At 40.8% G+C, this 18,286-nt stretch overlaps 1 protein-coding gene across 30 annotated transcripts in view; it reads right to left on the reverse strand.

Annotated features, from left to right (window-relative positions):
* The window catches only part of LOC113443238 (methyl-CpG-binding domain protein 1), a 103,461-nt gene that overhangs the window by 40,811 nt on the left and 44,364 nt on the right, over positions 1-18,286 (reverse strand). For 7 of the 30 annotated variants that reach the window (XM_087925543.1, XM_087925544.1, XM_087925557.1 and 4 more), the window contains exons 4-13: positions 18,102-18,149; positions 17,050-17,378; positions 14,421-14,506; positions 11,908-11,948; positions 9,763-9,906; positions 9,480-9,614; positions 5,050-5,100; positions 4,549-4,614; positions 3,361-3,426; positions 2,722-2,778 (exon numbers count right to left, since the gene is read on the reverse strand). In XM_087925543.1, coding sequence (XP_087781669.1) covers positions 2,722-2,778; positions 3,361-3,426; positions 4,549-4,614; positions 5,050-5,100; positions 9,480-9,614; positions 9,763-9,906; positions 11,908-11,948; positions 14,421-14,506; positions 17,050-17,378; positions 18,102-18,149 — 1,023 coding nt within the window. The remainder of the gene's footprint in view (positions 1-2,721; positions 2,779-3,360; positions 3,427-4,548; positions 4,615-5,049; positions 5,101-9,479; positions 9,615-9,762; positions 9,907-11,907; positions 11,949-14,420; positions 14,507-17,049; positions 17,379-18,101; positions 18,150-18,286) is intronic. The other 23 variants (XM_087925558.1, XM_087925551.1, XM_087925559.1 and 20 more) reach the window with 6 other exon arrangements.

Genomic DNA, 18,286 nt, shown 5'->3' on the forward strand with positions numbered 1-18,286 from the left:
ACTTGGCCTTTATTTTTCCAAATCCTAGTTCCTCGAACTCCTCCTTCATGCCCATATACTTCTCCAGCTACTCATATTCTTTCCTCCTGGTGTCACTGTCACTTGGTTCTGCTGCATCTCTCACCATCACTGTTTTCTGCCCCTTGTCTACTATCACGATGTCTGCTTGACTGGCCATTACCTGCCTACCTATCTGAAACTGTAAAATCACACAGGATCTTATCCCTGTCATTCTCCATGACTTACTGTGGAATCTTCCATCAGGCTTGGGAGGGTCTAGGCTATACACTGTGCAGATGTTCCTGTTTACAATGCCAGGCTACTTGGTGCTGCTGTTTAGTAGATACAGAGTCTGTACCTTGGGTCCTTAGTGTAGTAGGCCCCTGCTTCTCTGGATATGGCGTCTTAGTGCCTGCTCTTGTGCTGCTAATATCAGTGCCTCTGTGTTGTCTTTCACTCCAGCCTTTTCCAGCCACTGGTAGAATTTTCCAATGTCAGCCATCACACTATCCGTAAATTATACATCCCATGCATGGTCTTGTGTTGCCCTGACACTTCCTCCAGTTGATCTACTTCTGCCTCAGGCATTCTCTCAGCAGCTTATCTTTGGTGAAATATTACGGAGGTATTCCTGGATGCTCTGAGTTTCATCCAAGATTGTGGACTACTAGACCCAGCTCACCTCTTTCAATCTGACGTAGTCTCTGAGTTGGGATGGAAATCTCCATAGATTGTGAAGAGCTTCCAGGTCTCAACATAGCCAGCTACCATACTCTCCTTTGGCCTACTGGCAGAATATCTGATGACAAGTGTTGATGACGTGGATCTTGTTCTTCACATTGAGCTGGCTCTTCATAACCTGTCTTATCTTTGATGGTACTTGGACGTTGCTATTTTCCTTGACTCCTCATTGTGATATCACTGAGGGATACCAATGTACATGGAGCTGATCTATATGTCTGCCATATGGCCCACTGGTAGCCTCACTACAGTCTTAACCATCTTCCCTCTCTTTACTATGATCCAGCCACTTCTCCGAATGACCACCCAATGTCCTCCTTGTAGCTCAAAGTCAGGTGGATCTGTGAGTTGATATCTTATTCATTCTTAGCACAGAGCTTTATGTCATCCATATGGAGGAGGTGGCCAATGGTAGTTCCACTCTTGAACTTGTATTCATATCCAGTCACTGTGATTATTTGGCTGAGGCGGGTTCAAGCCTGTGCAGAACAGCAGCAGGGACAGGGCATCACCTTGATACATGACATACTTGATCACTTGTGCAAGCTTTCTTGAATTGATTTCCAGTGTTGTCTCAACAGTCCTACTGAGTTCTTGAAGAAGGTCCTTAATGTTATGTTGACTTTATATAGCACAAGGAATTTACAGACTCATGTGTGCGGCATTGAGTCCAAAGCTTTCCGGTAGTCAATTGAGGCTGCTCTCAGATTGGTCTCTCTAGACCTTGAGTTTGGGTGATTGTTCTATCTATGAGCAACTGGTGTTTTGAACTTCTAGTATTGTTTTCAATGCCCTTCTGAGCTGTGTTCATGTACTGGCCCATATGGTCCTGTTAACTTGGCAGCTATGATGCCTGATAGGATTTTCCATGTTGTGGGGAAGCTGGTTATTGTTTGGCAGTTGAGTGGTACTGTTCCCTTGGAAGAGAGGGTATTTCATAATCAGCAGTGTCCTTTTTATGTTAGCCACTCTGGATAAGAACTTCGTGTTAGCAGCTGGCTCGCCTGTGGTTCTCGTCTCACCCAAGTATAGTTTGTTCCAGTAGCCCACTTAATTATCAGATTGTCCTGGTTCCTCAACATATGACACAGATTGTATTAATCCAGGCAACATCGGAGTCAGTGTGACTCTTCTAATTTACCTAACTCTCATATCTGAGGTAGGAAGATGAAACATTCAAGGGTCTTTTTCCAGAGACTACCAGTAATGTAGGTATCAACCAGGATTCAAACCCCAGTCTCCCATGTTCCAGATGACACTCTAATCACTACATTGTCCAGTCACTCTAGGTATCTTAAGTCCCACCAATTGCTCTATGAAACTACCTGAATCCTTCTACAATACTAACTTCTTTCAGTTTCAGTCAGAACACACAAAAAATCCAAATGAGTGAGTTAGTTGGAGCTGATGCAATACTTGTCACACACAAGAGTTGTCTTTCCTTAAACCTAAATCACATATACATCTAAATAATAAGAGAGCAAACCAGATCAAATGTTATTTCAAGAATTGTCATATTGCTTTCTCTCCAAACCTGTCAAAAATAATTCAGCCTCAGATCCCAGATTATGCTGTACTGAAATGCTCTTTACTTCAGCATTCTCCATTGAAGAACACTGACACTTTCTATCTTTCTTTTTCTTTTTCCCATTTTGGGGAAACATGTTCTGGTATTATAATTTCTAAAGGAGCAGATTGAAATATACTTTCAACATTTTGAACTGAAATAACTTCATTCTTCACCAAACTAGAAAAGGCCAGAACATTTTATCTCTGTTCAAAGGAGTAAAAATATATAGTACAAGTAGGATAACTGCAGATAGCTCTATTTTATAATTCCTTCACTAGAAAGCATTCAAGATCCTTGAGTCCAAGTGGATCTGAGTATCCCTAAGCACTACGCCACAGGAATATTTACTATTCAATCTGCAAGAGAAACCAGCCTATTTGCTATGTATTTTTCCCTTATAGCATACATACCCGATGCCTTACAAGAGGATTGCCTCCAGGATCCCTTTGAATGGTAGGTTTCAATTTCTAGAATTAGAAAGCAGGACAGAACAAGTGATGGAATTAGCAATTGGAAATTGTGATCTAAGTGGAAATATATGAGACATCCATAAACGAACCCCCCCACCCCGCAAAAAAAAGAGAGAAGTGGACAGAAAGACAGGACTGAAGTAAGGCTAAGCTGCCTTCCCTAACTCCTGTAAGTTAACCAAACACATTTTCTTTTAACATCAATGAAAACGAGTTTTTCAAAATTTTATCCATGAGTAAATGGGGCAAATTAATTTCTAAATAAGAAGAAATTAAAATGAGAAAAAAATTCTTTATAATTATATTAAAAATACCCCATCTATTGCACTTAGTTCAGAAAAAAAGCATTTTCAATTGCTCTTCCACTCGTATTTGTTCCACCCAATTACCAAATTTAACAACTGAACCTTCTGAATAACATTAGAAAAAAATAATTCTGAATTATTTTATCTTTTGAAATGAGTACAGCATATGTTGTGATTCAATTCTGCTCAACCCACAAACATAAATTATAGATTTTATGTAAGGCAATTTATATTATAGTACAAGCCTAATACAGCAGGAATGCAGGCCACTTACTGGGGTAGCAGACTGCCTCCGGTGGGGTTGGCCTGAGGCCAAGTGAGCCTTTAGAAATGGCCTACCCTGACAGCCGAAGAAATGAAGACAGCAAAGAAAATGAGAGTGAAGATAGTCAAATTGCTCAAAGATATTGAAAAGAACCCTGCCTGAAACATCTGTATAAGAAATCTTCAATCTTTTCATCAGGTTAATAGTGTGCTGATGGTTTCAAATATATGTATGTATGTATGTATGTATGTATGGCATTCAGCTTTGTTCAGGTATTTTCCCACGTCATTGTAGTTGTGCTTTTAAAGTTGTAGCAACGTTTCGGCAGAATCTCATCTGCCATCATCAGACTTCTGTATTGTGTTTGTCTGTGAGACAGACTTTTACAGTTGTTTCAGTTTCAAAATTGAAACAACTGTAAAAGTCTGACTCACAGACGAACACTATACAGAAGCCTGATGATGGCAGATGAGATTCTGCCGAAACGTTGCTACAACTTTAAAAGCACAACTACAATGACGTGGGAAAATACCCGAACAAAGCTGAATGCCATACATAGATATAGATATAGATATGTAATGTTGCATTCCATACTGACCTAGAAGCCTTACAATGTGAGACCCCTTTTCCTAATTCTAGCAGCTTTATAAAGAGAGTTTATAAAGAACTAGAAACCCATACTGTTTGGGTCATCGTTTCAGAGATATTTCCTTACCTAAACAAACAAACAAAAAACAGAATGACCAAGGGCAGGCAAAATGCCATCAGGAACAGGAGCAACTAACTTCCTTCCTTTCCCTTCCCTTCCCTTATTGTGACAAACAGAGGAGAGAGAAAACAAGGAACAGATAAAGACACACAAAACTGAAGAACTTCTAGCTCCAGGTTCATTATTAGTCAGATTCAATATAATTATTTCCCAAGAACTTTGTAGTATCCAATGTTAGATTAAAGAAATGTGCCTCACCTAAGGCAGAGAAGGACACAGAAACCAAGCTCCTGTTGGTCCAAATATTACATTACAGCGCTGCAACAAGCTTCCAGCGTTTATCATCCTTGAAATTAATTCCACCTCATAAACTGGTCTGCTTCCAGTATGAACATATATAAGTAAGGGCAGAGCTGGGAGTGGAGACCCAGATCCCTGTGGAACATTAACTGTCATTTTTATTTGCATGAAGAACTAGTGCCACTCACTGTGGTTAAAGTTGGCTTTTTCTGCCCACATTGTTTTGGGGTGAAGACATTCTTTGCTGAAGATTCCTGGGAGCAACCGAGAAACGCAGGGCAAAGTTGTAGCAAGTTAAAGAGAAATTCTACGCACAGATGCGCACACTGCACGGGTTTGTTCCCCAAAACAAAGACGGAAAGCCATGCACAAAGCCACTTTCTGACACGCTACATGCCATATTCCAATTTGCACAGGCACTATGAACTAAGAAGCACTCCACAATGAAAAGCGATGTTGTGGCTTGGCAGAAAAAGAGTTCCCTTTATAATCCTGTTTGCCAGGATGTAGCATTGTTCCTGCTTTGTCAGTCTCTTGCTGCTAATTTGTTAAAAAAAAAAACCATCTTGGGAGTTTGCAGTGATAGAAAACCATGCAAGCAATTCAGAGGAGAAAAAGACCAAATGGAATGAAGTGGAATGAAAGCAAGCAAATGCCAAGCCCCAGTAAGTCACACAGCAGGTACTTACTGCTGAAACTTTCTTCGAGCTGCAGCTGTCCTTCTTGGATGAGACTTTTTTCTAGAAGGATCAAGAGTCATTTAGTGCTAGAGTGACAGAGTTAACATACATCTCAGATACATTTATTTTTTTAGAAATCACTCCTGGGGAATCTGTATTCATTGGGGTCTTTGACCAGAGATCTCAAGTTCAGGATAAAATCATGCGTTCGCTAGCTGTGAGCATTTCCAGTTAATGCAGCCACATTCTTACATTTCCTGAACATTTCCATACAGAGCAAAGATTTTTGCAGATCCAGGAGAAAGACATTAGAACACACAAAATAATTGTTATATTGGAATTCACAGGCACCCTCAGATTTTAAAACTCATATCAAATGCAACAACAATTGAAAATGATGTTTATATATCCTAAAAGAATGTTCCTTACATAACTCTTCCTTAAGGATTGATTATATAGCCCAAGATTCTTTTTATGCCTGCGTGTTTCAGAGAAAAGGGAACCAGCCAGCATGCAGAAATTTTATCTCCATCTTGGTATACTTGACAAGCAATTGTAGTTTCCCCTTGGATGTCCATAAAAAAGAACATCAGGACTGTTTATATGTAGCTTTGGATCATTTTGCTCAATATATAAATGGATAAGTGTACTGTTTTTGATTCATTTGCTTAATTGAGTTCTGTTTATTTAATTTTAAGACATGCGGAGAACAGATCGCATTTTAGATCATATTTATGCAAGAATATTGGAAATTTAATAGGGTTCACAAACAAGCACCACCATATTTACAATGTTCTAGTTACTAAAAAAAAGATACACCAGGCATCAACGATTTATCCTCAGACTCTGAAAATCATAACTGAGGTTGCAGTTATATTGCCACTACTTGATAACCAGTTATATTAAGTCCAATAGGCCTTGTATAGAAAATATTCATGAATAATTTAGTTCTTCTCTGACTTCCTGTTTTTCAATATAAATTAGACTCATATCTCTTATCTTTATAAATAAAAGCAAAGAGCTTCAGGAGGCCAACACCTATTTTAGCCCCATATACACTTTTATTCCCCTTCAGAATTGCAATATAATATACTTGAGCATTCTCCATCTGGTTCATACTAATAGTATTCTTAGACTAGAGGACCCAATAATGGTTCATTCCAAACAAACCAAAGATCACAATTAGGAATAACACTATATACAACAATATCGAAAGAAAATGCCTCAGTGCCTAAGTAGTCCAGAAATAGAACAGCAGAAATTCTGAAAGGCAAAAAGTATAGAATCATACATGTCATAATAAAGATGGACTAAAATGGGTTTTTTAAAAAAAAAAAAATCCTTATGTCTCCTGGCCCTCTCGCAACTGTCTCCCTATTCATCCTGCTTCCAAGTAAGATGCATGTAAGGATAACAATAAACATGGCAGAGGTAATGCTTTTGCTGACTTCACTGCAAAGTCTGCTGCTTCAGGTCCTTTCCCCTTGGTATGTGCACTCATTCCTTCCCAATTACCTATATTGTATCTTTCTACTCAGGATAGGCACAGCTCATAAAATGAGTGCTGTTTTACGGGGGAATTGGTGACAGAAAGATGGTAAGAAACTTCCCCGATTCACGAGTTACGGACACTTTCAGGGACCATGTCCTTTGAGAATATGTTCACTTTCTGATTAACAATGTTTCTTCCATTTCTGAAGCTGTTTAATACTGTTTGTCCTCCCGGTCTGGGTAGCTTAGTGCACTCATTCTGCCCTGGAGATTAGGTTCTTGTCAACTCATGGCATTCCAGCAATCCTTTGTCCAAAAAATGGAAGGGACCTTATATTGTTCTTCTCACCACCCGTAGGTTGGTTACTTGAGTCTAGACCTGGATTCATCACACCTATCTGAAGGCATCTTCTTTCCATGCTGATGATGAACTTTGAGTTGTGATACGTCCAAACACCACTGTGGTTGTTGGTTCATTTCAGGATGCTGTGTGATGTGAGCTGAATGCTCTATATTGCTTCTTATCAGCCCAGGGACTTTTGTGCTTTTGGTCCTTCTTTCTTCTCTTGATACAGATTTGTTTTGCTCTTTACTGTCATTTACCTCCTCTTTTTCTTTGTGCTCCATGGCCTCTCCTATTTTTTCCTCTTTGTCTCCATCTTTCTCTTTGTCTTCTTTCTCTACCGGGGTAGGTGGGTGGGGATTATGAGTGCTCTGGGACTGGGACTGAAAATGATTGGGATATAGACATAGAGGTGATTAAGGATATTCAGGATTCTCTGACCCTCTCTGGGGACCCAAGAGAAATACATGAAGAGACAATGCCATAAAAGCCTCAGAAGCCAAGACGGATGAAGCCCAACCTAGACTTATTGATACCTTCCAAGTTCACACACAGGAATATGACCACCTTCAAAGAGGCGAACAATACCCTGTGCCATCATTGGGATTGTGGAGTGATAATATGCATATCCACAATCTGGGTAAAAATCTTAAATGTTACTGAGTGCTGGATTTGCACCCACGTTCCCACCCAAACAAACAGACTCTTATTAAACTTGGAGCACGAATCCAAGATGGTTCTGCTGTCTGCCTGAAACGTTCAAATCCTAGCTCAAAGGCAAAGTTGGAAGCTTATGAGCAGTGGGACTGTACAGTTTTTGGGTGGCCAATACTACCGGTCATTAGACCGATTGAATAAAATGGTATAAGGCCTTTGGGACAAATACTGATCTCCACCTTTCTATTTTATGCAATTTCATCGGCACTCTATGGGAATTGTTGCATATGAAAATATAGATGCTGAGAACCACAGCCGGCTGAGCTGCTCGTATCCCAATTGGTGGCTCTGATGTGGTAAGCGTGCTTATAAATATTTGTCACCTTTCTGGTCTGAAATTTGCACAGTGGGCATGGTTATCCCCCGTTTGAGTAATATACCAGAAAGAGTGGAACCACTGGATCTGCAATAAGTGTACCTTGGTGCAGGATTCAGTTCAGGAAAACCTTTTCAACTATGAAACATATGATACTGGAATCAAGAACTTAATTACGGATCTATTATACAACCGGGCAACTGGGCAGAGAGTATGCTTAATTTGATCATACAGAGTATGTCCCAACTAAATAAAGAACACGATGAGATTAGGGAGGTTGTTCTCCAGAACCAGCATACTGTAGACATTGCGTTAGCAGTAAACAAAAAAAGGGGGGGACAGGGAGTTGTGCACTTATACATGCTTACTATATTTCTAATTATCAATTAGGTGTTAATCATACTATTCACCTCATGGGAAAGATTGCAAATAGATTCACAGATGTTGACATCTCAGGAGTATTCTTGGGGATATTTTCTTGGCGGATTGCTGCCTGGTGGGGATGGCCTACATAGATGTTCTTAGCTTTACTCTTCATAGTCTTCTGGATTCTTTTTGTTGTTGTTATTGTTATTGTTGTATACATCTTAAACCATGCAGGCTTGTCCTAAGAAATCCTACAAGGCGACTGAACTTCAAATTTTCCGAGGTGATACTTCTCCATATTGCTCAAGTATCAAAGGGGGATTATGATGATCAAGAGAGTCTTGCATTGAAATAGCTGGATTAAAGAGAATAAATGAGTTGTAATAACACCAACTTGTCCATAGTTCAGGGAGGCATGACAGGAAACCAGATAGGGCACAACGGACTTGCTAAGATGCTTCTTTCTAAGTGTACTTGGTGAGCAACAACATTGTAGCAATTTGTTTTTTATCTACTTTTATCTATTTTCATGCCAACGGCTGTATTTCCTGCTTGTGTATCCCAGTAAACTATAAAGGCATGCTGAATAAATCACTTGGGGTTCTTCCAGCTTTATGGGAGGACCTACCTTTTTATAGATCTGAATAATCATGTGATTCAGAAAGAACTGGACTCTTTGTTCATGCCAGGCCAGGCCTAGGATTCCTGCATAACAAGAACTAAACATCAAATGTGTCCTTCCCATTTGGCTTTCTTGCTTTAAGCAAGCCTCTAATAATCCATTAGAAGTACAAACGTTGAAACTTTCCTCTAAGATTATGCCCTTAGTCATATCTTGAATTTTTTTACTTCAGTTTGCAAAGGACTTCTCCCTAAATAAAATAGGCTGATGTTGCTTTCTTTCTCTTATAACTGTTTTAGAAGCCGTGGTGGTGCAATGTGGTTAAAATGCAGTATTGCAGGCTAATTCAGCCCACTGCCAGGAGTTTGATCCTGACCGGCTCAAGGTTGAGTCAGCCTTCCATCCTTCCAAGGTTGGTAAAATGAGGAGCCAGATTGTTGGGAGCAATGTGCTGACTCTGTAAACTGCTTAGAGAGGGCTGTAAAACACTGCAAAGCAATATACAAGTCTAAATGCTATTGCTACTTCAACCACTCCCTTTAAAAAAGTTCAAAACTAGTTGGATCAAACACACACACACACACCTTGCGTTTGAGACAACGGCGCTTGAGACATTTCCACTGACGTTTCATGCCAGGTCTTTGCCTCCGCAAACAGATTGCACAGGTCCCACAGTCCTCAGTTATCTTGCAGGCCTGACATATGCCACAATCAAGGCCCTGCAAACCAGAATGAGAGTGGAGAAGAGGTAACTGTTAAAACTTAAGACCGTGTGTAAGCCTATGCGAAGCTGGAAAAAAGCAGCAGAAAACAAGGAAAAAGGAAGGGAAGGGAAGGGAAGGAAAAGCAGGAAGCAACCTATGGTACCTTTTTGACAATCTTCAAGCATCGGCGTAGCAAGCATTTGATGTCAATGTGGAACTTGGGGCTTTGGGCTCGCAGAACACATACACTGCAGATGCCGCAGTCCTGAGACATCTGGCAGGCCTGGCACACACCACAGCCAATTTGCTGCAAGGGCAGAGGGGTAGGGATAAACAAGGTTCCAGGGAAAGCAATCACCGCAGTGGCCCCATCACCTCAAAAGCACCACACTTCACCTATCTGACTGACCAGATCAAAAGCATCACACCGGATGTTCACATCAAGACTTTAACTGCAATTTATCAAACTGCCAAACACAAAAACCCCACCACCTCTCTAAAGACATCGGGTGTTTTTAACTATTGTGAACTACTCAGGGTCACTATGCAGACAGGTGGCATGTTAATAAATTTAATAAATTGTTATTACATACACAATGTTAAGGCACAGTTGTCAGTTCTTTTCAACTGATATTGGCCTTATCAGCGTCAACTTATTCCCAAGAACCTAGGATGTTGTAATGTATCAGCATAACCTATGCGCGGATCCAAGCTAACTGACAGATGGAAATTTTGTCAATATGTAAGATTTTTCAATGTGCTGGCCAAAGTTTTTTGCTATGGCATCCAGTATGCTGATAACCACTGGGACCACCACAACTGATCTTTCAATTTTGATTTTCAGATCTTGATATTCTGTGATCTTTGCCAATGTTTGGTCTTCTGTTGTACTAACCCCTGGTATTGCCTTCTTTTCAAGTTGTTGTCATTAACCCATGGTCCTCTACCATCTTGGGCTAAGATTCTCTGCAAAACACACTATTTAGGACATTTTGGCTGGAAATGGGGGCAACTATAACGCACAACCTGCCAAATCGACTATTTTGTTTTATAGCTCTATCTTATATTCTGTCGTGTTCCTAGGAGCTTTCTTTCTCCAAGAGGCAAACAAAATCTTAATCTTTTCATCTTAAAATCCAATCTTCAGCCCTGCTGCTGTCAATAAAGTACATGCTTCAGTACCTCTGCAATACGCTAATAGGTAGTCCTTGACTTACAACAGTTCATTTAGTGATTATTCAAAGTTACAATGGCACTGAAAAAAGTGACTTGTGACTACCTTTCACGCATACAATCACTGAAGCCTCCAATTGGTCACGTGATCAAAATTTGGATCCTTGACAACTGGCTCATATTTATGACTTTGCAATGTTATGGGATCATGTGATTTTGACAAGCAAAGCCAATGGGGAAGCCAGATGCACTTAACAACTGTGTTACTAACTGAAAAACTGCAATGACTAAATGTGGCAAGAAAGGTTGTTAAAATGGGACAAAACTCACTTAACAAATGTCTCACTTAGCAACATAAATTTTGGGCTCAATTGTGGTCGTAAGTCGAGGACTACCTGTACTCTAAATCCAAAACACAGCACCTTCTACTTGGGCTGGACATGCTGACTACCGATTATAGGAAATGAAGAGCAAAAGCATCTAAGAATCTCTCATTGGGAAAGCCTCTTCTAATATATTCCAGTATACAGCCAAGTTGTGTTTCAATTACAAACAAACAATATTCAAATCTGGGATGGAATCGTAGCTTTTCAGCTCTTCCATTTTCCAGGTCTACCCTTCTGCCTATCTGGGGTAAAACTGTTCCTTCATCAATTGCAAAGTGAATAGCAAACACAGAAGTGCAATCCATAAAAATGCAGGCTAATAATAAAATGCATACTTGTATCTTATAATGTTGCAGTAGCATTTTTCTTTGGTACAGGCTTAGATCTAAGCACAGTACCTTTTATACTCACATACTTCAATACACTTTCTAAATAAAACAGAAAATGTGACTGTGTCTTAGATCAGAGTTCCCCAACCTTTCCAGCTTTGTGGACCAGCTTGGGGGTGGGGGGGGGGGAAGAGGGGATGGTTCCACAAGAGTGGTGGGCAAGCATGTGTACACGCTCAGCTTCATTTGCGCAAGTGACGCACAAATGGAACACACTCGCCCATGCTTGTGTACTTCTCACACAAGCGGGGATGCGTGCATACATGCTCACCCACAACTTCTGTGGCCCAGTTCCAAAGGGATTGAAGCTGAGTTGTGGGCCGCAGCCCAGGAGTTGGGGACCCCTGTCTTAGATCTTACCTTGTAATATCTTTGCTCCCTGTTAAAAGCTCTTCTCTGAGCTGAAAGAGGCAAAACAAGTGAGTAAGTAAAGCTGGCACACAAAAACATTGTCTTAGTTTAGCAGCATAGAAAAGAAGTCCATCAATCAAAAGGTTACTAGGCACAATAAGTGAATCAGACACCTGACACATTGCCTTGCTTCTCAGGCAGAATAGAAGATGAGCAAATATTTAGATTAGAAGAAAACAAAGGAAGGTTTCCAGCAGTCTTTCTGATTTGACACAATTGTTATCTCTGAAATAGAGAAGTTCAAATAGAGAAAGCAAGGGAGATGGATGCTTTGGCACACTTATGCGCTAGAACCTTCTGGTCAAAAAAAGGTTTTGCAGATTCTTACCTTGCCTTCAAATATAAGGGGTTAGTAATATTTTATTGAAGAAAAGAAGGAAGAGAATGTATTTTTCCTACTGACATTTGATTACTTTGATGGCTTGACAAGCGGGCCTGATTGATAGCCTTGAAAACCCTGTTCTCTTCCTTAAAACCAAGAGGCTCAAACCCCTCGGGAGGAATTCCATTGGACTTGCATACTCGAAGTCCAACTCAGAGCACCTTTGGTTAGGTTCACTCTCCTTTTCCTCTAGCAAAAGATAAAGAGTAAACCAAGAGACTCTCCGAGTACCACAAGTTGGGAGAGTCCTCCAAGTCACAATGAGGTCTAAGGTCATAATAACTCATCCCAAGTAATGACTAACACTTAGACTGAACGATATCCCTGAGCCTCTGAGACAATCCCAAGTTCCCTCTGGAACCTAACAGGGTCCCTGTGGCTGGAAGCACAGGAAAACTCTAAAGCAATCAAAGGGTCAACTGATCATGACAAAAGACCAATGTCAATTATCCTCATATCCAAATCTTGTCACTTTTCTCCTGAGACAAAAACTAGATCTGGCATAACCTCCTCTGTGCATCAGAGCACTGATGATTTGAGTAAGGTCCATGGTTTTCATAGTGCCTGTGAGCCATCTCTGCTTCCACATCCAGGAAAAAAAAAACAGATTGAAGGAAATTCCACCACTACCTCAGAGCTAAATAACTCTATCAACAGAGCTCCTATGTAGCAGGAAAGCTAATTTAGTAATAGCGACCCCAACTGATCCTTAGTGTGCAAATTCAAAAACTGGATCTCATATCCAGGAATCTGTGGCACGGGCGCACCTGGAATCACATCATTGTTGATAACATAAAAGAAAAGCAGCTATCCTTTCAAAAGCTGTCAAGACATGGCTTTGCAATCTTCGTCTACAAAGATTTAAATCATTCAGGGTCAAGGGTGGCATTTTCATCTTTGCCACAGCAGTACAGATAGTCCTTGACTTACGACCCTTTGTTTAATAATGGTTGAAAGTTACAACAGCCTTGGAAAAAGCGACTTACGCTCTGTAACTTGAACTTACAACTGTTACACCTCCCCCATGTTCACATGATTGCAATTTGAGTGCTTGGCAACTGGCTCGCAATCATGACCATTTGCAGCATCACATGATCATGATTTGCAATCTTTTATGCCTGTGTTCAGCAAAGACAAACAGAGCGAAAATGTTCTTTGAGAAGTTTAACAACCGTGTGACTTGCTTAACAACTGGGATAAAAAAAAATGTCATAAAATTGGGTCTGACTTGACTTACAACCGCACCAACTTACAACATAAATTCCAATCCCAATTGCGACTGTTGAGAACTATACGTATCAGCCCCTTCCTTCTAGATATTAATGAGCAATCTGACACGCATTCAGTCACATGAGAAAAAAAGAGGTGCTTGCAAAGCAAGAGAGACACAGTGAGACATTGCCTAAAAGCAATGAAGTCCAAACACTCAGCCACCTGCCTTCTCCAAGCAGTGACTAAGGCTTTGATCAACCACCCGTCAAATCCTCACATAAAATTATCAATTATCAATTATCTGCAGAGAACAGCCTCTGAGAGCTTTCAAAAACTCAGGCGTATCAGCCCCGAATCCATCCTCTCCCGGGTCTTGGTTAATGCAAAACCCAAAACCCAGGTGAGCATAAATCCAAGAGAGGAACACATCCCTCTGAGCCCACCTGCACATCTCAGACATGCCAGATTGACACTTTTACCCTTGGTAAAATCATGAATGAGGACATTCTTTTTACATACTGATTAGGGGGTTTCACAGCAATAGCCAGAACAGAGCTATTGAGGATCCAATGAGTAGAAACAAAGGCCAGACAGTGAGTACACTTTCAAATACTGGGTCTGGTATTCCGCAGGTATGGCCCGCCTCCAGATTCCCACCATACCTTCCTCTGCCTGTTACCATTGTAATATTCCTACCCACCTTCTCAACAACTACTTCTAGCTTTTCCCCCTCCACACTTCCTACTGAGAGAATGGACAGTTAATCCTTTAATTGCTTTAGTGGAACATAAATAAATAATCTACCATTCCAGCACAGCATCAATAAAACAAATCCTTGCATTGTCACCTTATCACTTGAAATACCAACCTCTGCAGTCTGGGCAGAGCCACCGACAACGTCTCTGAGATGGTAGCATTATTTCTGGGAACTGTCCCTGACAGCTGGCACAGCACCTGGAAGAAGAGATGGACAGAATTATTCCTTTTCACCCATATTGTAATTCTTTTTTACTCAGTTGCTTATTGCAACCTGCTTTATCATTCCAAGAGATTTTCAAAACTGCTCTCCAAAGATTTCCACTATATAGCCATAATTGGCTGTATTATCACCAATAGTAATAACATAGAAATCATGTGGTGCCAATGATTTAACTTGGCAATATTTTTATCCAATGTTTGATTTGCTTTGTCATAATTATCAGGCTATTACTGGCTAAACAGCACAATTCACTGAAGATATTCAGGTCAGGGGGAACATGGCTTAGCTTAGGATGGAGGGTATCTTTCTGAGTATCTGCAGTAAGTTATGAACATTTCATGCTATCAAAAGACATTACACACTAAACCTTGAACGCTGAGGTTTATGTTCTGAATTTGTTCAAAAGTGTGCATAGTCACACATATAACAAGAGTGTGACAGGCCACTGAAATAGGATTCAAAGTTTCTAGCTGAAAAAAGCTTCCAAACTTCAAAGGTCTATGGGTGTCCTATCTGAGTGAAAATCAAGTTGTCTGTTTTTAAAACTCACATATCTAGAGAACTGACTAATTATTGGAGATTATCTGACTCGAACACTGATCTTCTCTTAGTCACAACATTCCTTGCCTAAACTGTATTCTTTCTGCCTTCATCCTATTCAAATGTATGATATAATTTAGTCTTAATATACCCTCCTGTATTCTATTACTTTATGTCTGGAGTTAATGCCACAGTTAGAAAAGACCAATAAAGTTATCAATTTGTAATTTGTTTCCTAAATAGCAGCCCTACAAAAAGCAATAGAAATCATTTAAAAATGATGAGAAACGAGGTACAGGAATCTCAAAGTGCATGGAATATGCTTTTGCCAACATTAATCTAACGAAAGAATGTATTCCTCATTTTTAAAAAAAAACAAAACTTGCACTATTTGGGAATGAAGACAGCATTATATCATTTTATCTGTCACCCACAGGGAATTAATTACGAATAATTTGATCAGGAAAAAATGGCATTCATGCAGAAACCACGTGAGCTATTTGAAATAAGGCAGCTTATGCCTTCTTGCCTCAGGCTTTAATCTCTTGTTTAGCTATTGTTCAAAGTTACAATGGTACTAAACAAGGGGGAACTTATCACCTGCCTGCAAAATTCAAGCCATCCCAGCAAGGGGATGCAAAGAGGTCAAAGGGGAGCAATTCAGACACTTAGCAAGAAGCTCACAATTATGATGGTTGCAGCAGCAGTGTATCGTAGTCACATGAATGCCATTTGTTTCCTTCCCTGCCAGCTTCCCATAAGCCAGAGGTCACATTCTCGCGGCCCACGGGCCAATTGGGGCCCGCAGGACGATATCCTGTGGCCCCCACCGTGATATGAAAGTATAACATTTGAGGATATTTTTTTAACAACGTTTTTTGTGGAATCCCTTATGCGGCCCAGCCTTACCCAGACTCTGCCTCCAGCGGCCCCCAGGTAAATTGAGTTTGAGACCCCTGCCATAAGCAAAGTCAATGGGGAAGCCAAGGAGACTTGTAAATAATTCCTGCTATTTTTTTCACCTATCTGCCCGCTCATGGCACCTACTCCTTGCCAGCACACCCTAGCGTTGACCCACAACCGCCATGCTCCAAAGCACTTGCCTGTGGCACCCGTACACACATCCACACTCCATAGTGCTTGCCAACAGCAACTGCCCACCCGTTCATACACAGCAGCTGCTGCTGGCACCCACCTGCCGTACTCCGTTGTGCCTGCTTGGAGCATCCATCCAACTGCCTGTGGCTGTCACCTGGAACTCTTGCCAATTGGCCTGTTTGCCCTGGGATTCCCCCCTTTTCCCATATCATGGTCACATGAGAGCCTCAGTTAATGAACTGCATGGTCCTGAGACCACAATGGCAACTGAGACTTTAGGACTGCTATTAATCAAGTGATATGGTCATGTGACATTGTGCTTTATGACTTCATTGCTGAATGATGGAAATTCCAATCCCAACTGTGGTAACCCGGTAACTCTGTGGTCACCGTTACTTCATATAAACCTGGTAAGAATTATTTTTTTAAGCCCTGATGTAGAAATGTCAGTTCTGATCAAATTATTGGCTTTCCAAATATGGTTTTGTAAGTGTTTAAATTCAATTTCAGTTTGTTTTAACCTGCAACAGAGCTATTTTTGGGTAAAAGAGAGGAGAACTCTTTCCCTCAGAACAGGGCTGTCAAACTCGTGGCCCACAGACCGGATGCGTCACACACTGGCCACGCCCAAGCCTAGTTTAGCGAAGGGGGGAAAGTCAAGATACACCATGATGACACAAGTTTGACACCCCTGCCTTAGCATTTGGCTAGTAATGCCTTAGCTAGAATGGAGTCACATTATCCGATTTTGGAAAAGTGCAATAGCTCACTCTATTAAAATCTATATTTGAATTTATGATTTTTTGTGAGTAAATTTAAGAAGAAGAAAAACAATCAACTGGCAACGATCTGCTGGTAATAGGACAAGGGAACTGCTCACGCCATAGCTTCCTTTGGATTGCTCTCCTGCAATGTCACATCTTCTACTTTATCTGGAGAAGGAATGGGTGGAAGATGCTGCCGACAACGTTGTTTGCGCAGCTTTGGTGCCAGTTGATCCAGAGTAACAGGAAGCTCTGAGTGTTGACTCTGCATATTGGCTTGGTTCTCTCCCAGAAACTCTAATTCCAGCTCTGAAGGTTTCTGGTCCAGAAGCCTGTGTTCCGGAGAAGGCTGAGGCTCTAGAAACACCTGCAAATAAGGTGGTTTCTTGCATGGTAAGGTGGTTGCTCCCAGATGCAGTAGGTGCTTTTTGCTGCTCTTTTTGATCTGTTGGAGAAGAAACAGAATGTGGTCTCAGCCCTATGACAGGTAGACTCTTGTCTACAAATAAAAGCTTACTTCAGGGTTAATGGCTATATAAGATCCATGCTTCACTTTCACCCAAGTGCCATTTCTGAACCAAAAAGACAGAATTCCTATATATCAATTAGTAACCAAATCCTTCCATCCATGAAAATGTTTTACCAAGGACTAAAATTCAGGGAAATTAATCAATTGTACAAGCCAATCCATGATCTGTCCAGTCCATTTGCTTTTACATTGCTTCACCCAGGCAAAGGGTACCTGTTAAGTGCTTTCTCATTCAAACACTAAAACAAAACATTGTAGGGTACAACTTAAAAAACCAAGGATTAGAATCTTCCCTTTGCATGGAAAGAGTGGTAAACAGTTACCTTATGGTACTTTTAATCACATGGATTTCCATTTGTAACTATATGTGGGAATGACCTTGGTAGATAGGAGCCTAGACCTGGGGTGTCAAACTGGTGGCCCACAGGCCAAATGTGTCAAACACAGGCCACGGCCACTCCAGCTCCATGAAGGGAAAAAACATCGCAATACGTAACATGATAACTTGACGCCATGAGTTTCACCTGTGGCCTAGACAATGGCTTGATAAACTGAAATTTGAGGAGGAAGAGTGGTGAAAGCGTCTCAAAAAGGATCTTCCCTAGTTTTTTGGGAGACTAAAAATATGTGTACACTCACCCTCTGAGGACTGTCTTCAGTAGGTGAGAAGGGTGCTGAGGGCAGGGCCTGCAAGGAGGAGATAAGAGGCAGTTAAACTTAATACTTAATACACTACTAGTACTGCTACTAGGCATTATAGTCTAGTTATTTATTCCTAGTTTAGGAAGGTCCAAATGTAATCCTAAATTGAGAATTATCTGTAT

The sequence above is a fragment of the Pseudonaja textilis genome, chromosome 2, assembly GCF_049901715.1.
Source record: "Pseudonaja textilis isolate UNSWEBS1 chromosome 2, rPseTex1.2, whole genome shotgun sequence".
Classification (NCBI taxonomy): Eukaryota; Metazoa; Chordata; class Lepidosauria; order Squamata; family Elapidae; genus Pseudonaja; species Pseudonaja textilis.